At 35.8% G+C, this 6,293-nt stretch overlaps 1 protein-coding gene across 1 annotated transcript in view; it reads right to left on the reverse strand.

Annotated features, from left to right (window-relative positions):
- Positions 1–6,293, reverse strand: part of ATRN (attractin) — a 191,025-nt gene that overhangs the window by 97,484 nt on the left and 87,248 nt on the right. The window contains exons 8-11 of the mRNA XM_010836630.1: positions 3,578–3,668; positions 2,515–2,758; positions 2,066–2,249; positions 591–745 (exon numbers count right to left, since the gene is read on the reverse strand). Of these exons, the coding sequence (XP_010834932.1) occupies positions 591–745; positions 2,066–2,249; positions 2,515–2,758; positions 3,578–3,668 (674 nt within the window). The remainder of the gene's footprint in view (positions 1–590; positions 746–2,065; positions 2,250–2,514; positions 2,759–3,577; positions 3,669–6,293) is intronic.

A 6,293-nucleotide genomic window follows, 5' to 3' on the forward strand; every position in this document is an offset into this window, starting at 1 on the left:
AATTGCAGTGATGGTGTCTGCTTGATTCTCTGCTTTCCCCACCATGAGGCTAAGGACTGTAACTTATTCCCTTTACAATCCCCAATGTACAAGCTCAGTGGCTTGCACTTAAATGTCTGTTAAAAAAGAACATCTGATGATAGTTACACAAAAGAATTTCTAATATTTGTTTTCCATGAACCAATATTGCCCTCTTCTGGTCAATACAATTACCACACCAAATATTTAAAACATGCCTGTCCAAGTATTACATCAAGCATGTGTGAAAACAGTTTCAAGGGAATGAATAACGCTAGACTTAAACCAACTCAACACAATGCTGGTGGTCACAATGACATAATACACTATATAAGGCTTTTATTTATAACACAAGAGAGCCCAATCACCCCAACCCATCAAAGGAGGGACTTTAAAAGAATCTGATAGAGAAGTAATGCTTTTTAATATATTACGATCAGTCAATTTAACATAAAAAATTCCATTTGGACCTCTTTCAAACAGCTTGACCACTTTGCAGATATTTTCTGTTTTAAAATGCAGGTTATGGATAAAAAAGATTCTTGAAGCTAAAATGGCTTTGGGAAACTTACCAATGTCATAAGCCATGAAATCTGAAGAGAAGCATTTGGCCCCATGGCTCATGGACGTGTCATTGTGTGTGTTTCCTCCAAACACCAGCATGGTTCCACTCACTATCACAGCTGTGTGCAAGTAACGGAAAAATCGGCTGTCCTTAAGAATGGTCCTTTTGAGTTTATTTAAAAATAATAAATACAAGGTTAGTTCTTTAGAATGTTTATCATCTATTTGTTAATACAAACATAACGATTTTCTTAACTTCAGATCCAAATGTGCAAATACTTTTACATCTTTCTCTGGATATAAGTAACTTTCTCAATAATAAACATGTAAAATCAAAAGATGTAGGAGAATTTTGACTCAAACTATGTTGAGTCTTAAAAATATTCATACCCTATCACTCTATAATTGTAGTTTCTGAGTAGAAATCATGTGAAATATAGATGGAAGCTTACATACAATCTTTATGAATAAGACAAGAGCTAGAAACCAAAACTTTCAACTGTGTAGGCTCAGTATACCCACATGATGGAGTATTACACAGTCACTAAAAATAACAATTTTAATGATAGATAATATACAATGTAACCATGCTGCTGCTGCTGCTAAGTCGCTTCAGTCGTGTCCGACTCTGTGCGACCCCATAGACAGCAGCCCACCAGGCCCCGCCGTCCCTGGGATTCTCCAGGCAAGAACACTGGAGGGGGTTGCCATTTCCTTCTCCAATGCATGAAAGTGAAAAGTGAAAGTGAAGTCGCTCAGTCGTGTCCGACTCCTAGCGACCCCATGGACTGCAGCCCACCAGGCTCCTCCGTCCATGGGATTTTCCAGGCAAGAGCACTGGAGTGGGCTGCCATTGCCTTCTCTGCAATGTAACCATAGTGGGGTCTCAAATATGTAAGGAAATACAAAAAGCAGAGAAACTATTGCTTTATAATTATTTCATAACTCAAATTTGCCATATATTTATTAAGATTAGCATACTTTGTATAGACCAAAACAGAGTAAAATGAGGCGAGCTCTAATCTTTTGGGTACTGAGGCCATCTCTGTTTGATGATTTCATGGAATGATGCTAATAACTGACCCCAATGATAATATTTTAGTCATCAAAAAAAGGTTAAAAAGCAAACAAGTACAACAGTGTGCATAAAACTCAGCAATGTAGAACAGTTTCTTCCTTAGGACTCTGAAGAACTAAAATTTTACAGTGGTACTGAGTGTATGGAAATGGTAAAACAAAACACAAAACACAAGGTTCTAATCAACTTACTACAAAATTATAGATACTACTACTTTATCACTTTCTGCTTATTTCACAACTTATAGATACTACTACTTATCACCTTCTGCTTGTTTCACAATTTCTCTGATTACAGTGATGAAGAGAAGTATCAGAAACGCTTGAAAACAAAACTGGAACACAATTTTCCCAAAAATTGACAGAATTCACATCCTAAAGTTAAAGCTCAAGAAAAAGCACCCACCACATCTGGGTGTCCACATCATATCTGTAGAGATCATCTGCAAGCCGGTATTTATTGGCACTGAAAGCCTTGTAGCCTCCGTGAATATACAGGGCCTTGGTCCTATCATCATAGACACTGCTATGGCCGTAGCCGCCTTGGACAAGGGCACCCTGAGTGTGTAATATACTCCATGTGTTCTTATCTGGAAAGAGCAAACAGTTCAAGGCAAATGTTGCAGGATCCTCCTCTCAAATACTTATAATTACCAATTAGCTTAAGATAGAAGATATTTCGGGAAACTTGATACACATAACTTTCTTTAATCATTTTTAAAGGAAGGTCACCTAAAACTTAATACAAATCCAGGTGGCCAAACATCTTTGGCTCCCTGACAAATTGATAGTAACAAATACATACTACTTTAAATTTGACATTCAAAAAATATTCACTGAGAAAAATATACCTACCCAAGTCATATTCCTGCACACTGCTTATATATCCATAGAGAGGGCAGTGACCAAAGATAACCAGCATGACCACTCGGCCATTTTTCAACGTGACAATGTGCGCCGAGTGCCCAACCACTGCATACTGCTCCTTTGCTTTGGGGGACAACAACACCCATGATTCATTATGAATATGAAACACTCTCAACTCATTGGTCACATTCCCTGTTGAATCAATTTTTCCTCCATACATGTACATTTTATCCTGGGGAAAGAATGTAAACAAAATTCTAAAAAATATCAAAAGGATCAATTCTAAACACAGAGAAGTGAACAGTTCAAAACCTCAATATTATTCTTAGCTTAAAAAGTGTTAGTGAAAAGCACCTTTCAGTGAAAGAACAAAATAAATCATAATTTTTATCCCTAATACTTGGCCACTTTTCTTGGATTTCCTCATACAAGATTTTTTACAATATAAAATGATTTGGAAAAACAAAGTTGAAATAAACTACAAAACAGGGAAATGAAAATAACTATTCAACTACATTGTAATTCTTGGCTAAACTTGCTAATGAATGTAAAAGCTAATCTACACTAAGTTAATTATTAATCATTTAGTACCATACTCATAATATCCCAGTTTGACTTATGAATGCATTTAAATCTCTTAGGTTAGAGTCAACTTTAACCAATTATATACCCCTCAAATATTAAAGCTTTCCCCTAATTAAAACCAACAATGAAGTCAAAATCAGAGAAAGCAGAATGGTGGTTATCAGGGGTTAAGAGGGAGGAGGAAATGGGGAATTACTGTTAAATGAGCATGGAATTGCAATTTCATAAGATCAAAAGAATTACAAAGACTGATGGTGATGAGGACTCCAAACATTATGAGTGAAGTTACTATCACTGAATTGTACACTTAAAAATGGCTAAGATGGTAAATTTTGTTATGCCGTTTACCACAATAAAAAATATTAGGGAAAAAATCCAACATTAAAAGCTGTCAATCCCATAATATGATAAAAGTAACTACGGAAGAGTTGAGTTTCTAGCTTAGTACAGAGTGGAGACGTTTTACCTGGTATAATGCTAAAGAATGGCCATATCTAACAACCACACTGTTCACAGAACGGTTCAGTGCAAGCCACTCCCTAGAAGCAAGGTCATACCTACAAAACAAACAGATCATATTTTCACCCAAACAAGGAAACAGAACATCTTGGAGTCTTTATTTGTAACCTAATCCACTTTGGAGATGCTCGTTAAATCTACGATGGATGTGGGCAGGTACCTGAGCAAACAAACCTAGTATCTGGGCCTATTAGGCGTTTGAGAACTCAGGAAGGGGCAGCGGGGCTACACTGTCTGTGAACGAAAAAGAAAACCAACTGAATTTTCTAGTGTTTCCTGAAAACTTCTATACACTAGATCACTTGCAGGTTGCATTATTTAGTCAAGGGACTTTAATTACTATAACTTTTCTTTCATTTAACCATATAAAAATAAGTGAAAGTTACTCAGTGGTGTCCAACTCTTTGAGACTCCATGGACTATACAGTCCATGGAATTCTCCAGGCCAGAATACTGGAGTGGGTAGCCTTTCCCTTCTCCAAAAGACCTTCCCAACCCAGGGATCGGACCCAGGTCTCCCGCATTGCAAGTGGCTTCTTTACCATCTGAGCCACAAGGGAAGCCCAAGAATACTAGAGTGGGTAGCCTATCCCTTCTCCAGCAGATCTTTTGACCCAGGAATCAAACCAGGGTCTCCTGCATTGCAGGCAGATTCTTTACCAACTGAGCTATCAGGGAAGCCCCATATAAAAGTAAAGACATACACTGAAAAAGGGATGACAACTAGGTTTAAAAAAATTCCTATCCTTTCCTTTTCTTTGCCTTATATTAAAAAAAATTTTTTTATTGGTGGATAATCACTTTACAATGTTGTGTTGGTTTCTGCCATATAACAACACAAATCAGCCGTAAGTATATGTATGTCCCCTCCCTCTGGAACCTCCCTCCCACTCACCAACCCATCCTACCCTTCTCGGTTGTCACATAGCACTGGGTTGAGCTCCCTGTGCTACATAGCAACTTCCCACTAGCTATCTTTTTTAAATGTGGTAAAGTATATGTTTCAATGATACTCTTTCAATTCATTCCCCCCATTTACTTTAAAAAGTAATATTTTCAAGATAACTAGAATATCATTATACCATCTCAATTACAGTATGAATACATTTAAAGACCTTTAAAACACAAAATGACCACACATTCTGTCACTTAGAAATGAATATTATTAAGTAAACTTTCTTCCAGATATTTTTTATGGATACATACAAATAGAAGAATAGATTGATAATACACATTTATACAAAGGGGGTCATAATATAGGTGATAATTTTAATAAAGTGTTAACTTTAAATCTATATAATAGAAAAGAGAAACCAAAGCAGAACCAATGCTATTTTTATATTTTAAATGTTTACTTTCTATAAGTTTTCCTGAATACAATTTTTTAAACTATGAAAAACATTATTATATGTAAATAAGGTATGTTTTATCACAACGTAATAGCAAAAAGGGAAATAAGTATCCATCAATAGTAAATGGATTAATCAATTATAGTACATCTATATAACAGAGTAAAAAATAAATATGCTCAAGCAACATATTATTAATATAAATCTTGAAACAATGTTAAGCTAAAAAAAGCAAACTGCAGAATATTGCTTCTATAAAAACTAAAAGAAAATTTATTAATGCTAAATATGTTCATATATATCAAAAATCTCTTGTGTGTTATATGCTCAGTTGTGTTCGATTCTTTGGGACCCCATGGACTGTAGCCCACCAGGCTCCTCTGTCCATAGAATTTTCCAAGCAAGAATACCAGAGTGGCTTGCCATTTCCTATTCCAGGGGATCTTCCTGACCCTGGGATCAAACCTAAGTCTCTTGTGTCTCCTGCATTGGCAGGCAGATTCTTTACCACTGAGCCACCTGGGAAGCTCATATTCAAAATCTAAAGACATGTATGTGAACAAATGACACCATACTCTCAGGACACTGACTGTCTCTGGGATTTTCATGGGGCATGCAGGGGTCTTAACTATATTAGCAATGTTTTATTTTCTAACCTGAATGGTAAATGTATTAACATTATTTTTCTCTAAACCCTTCCCTTTATCTTAAAATATTTTATACGTGATCTGAAGCAAACATAAAATGGTGACATTCATTAAATACGAATAACAGTTAAATCAGTACCAGCTATTATTTTATGTATTTTAATATTCCATATTTTTAAAAATACATGAAAAATTATTTAGAGAGTAAATTCAATTTAATTTAAAAATTATACATAATTTATTTTTGGACAGACTCAACTTCCTGCTTTGAAAGTTGAAAACATTAGCACCTATATTTCCTCCCATGTCTTCTCCTAATTTTTGTTCTATTTACATTGTCCAGGTTCAAAATCATGCACATTCCATTCTATAATTTCAGAGCTATATAGTACTGGATCTACATTTTAGCTGAATCAACTTCTCACATTCCTTTTACCACAACTCCTCCTTCTTGAGTCTTTAATTATTAATTGGCTAGATTTCACTGTCAAATGGCTTTTCCAAGTGGAGCCCCTATGTGCACCTTCCCCTAAATTCTTTCATGTTGAAGAATATCTGCTTGCTAGCTTGAGAGGTGAATATGTATAATATTCATGGGCCATCCTTTCCCACACACCTTGCTGATGCTGCTCCCCTGAATGCTGCTGGTACTGAATGTTGCCAATGG

The sequence above is a fragment of the Bison bison genome, unplaced genomic scaffold (genome assembly GCF_000754665.1).
Source record: "Bison bison bison isolate TAMUID 2011002044 unplaced genomic scaffold, Bison_UMD1.0 scf7180017864063, whole genome shotgun sequence".
NCBI classification, from domain to species: Eukaryota; Metazoa; Chordata; class Mammalia; order Artiodactyla; family Bovidae; genus Bison; species Bison bison.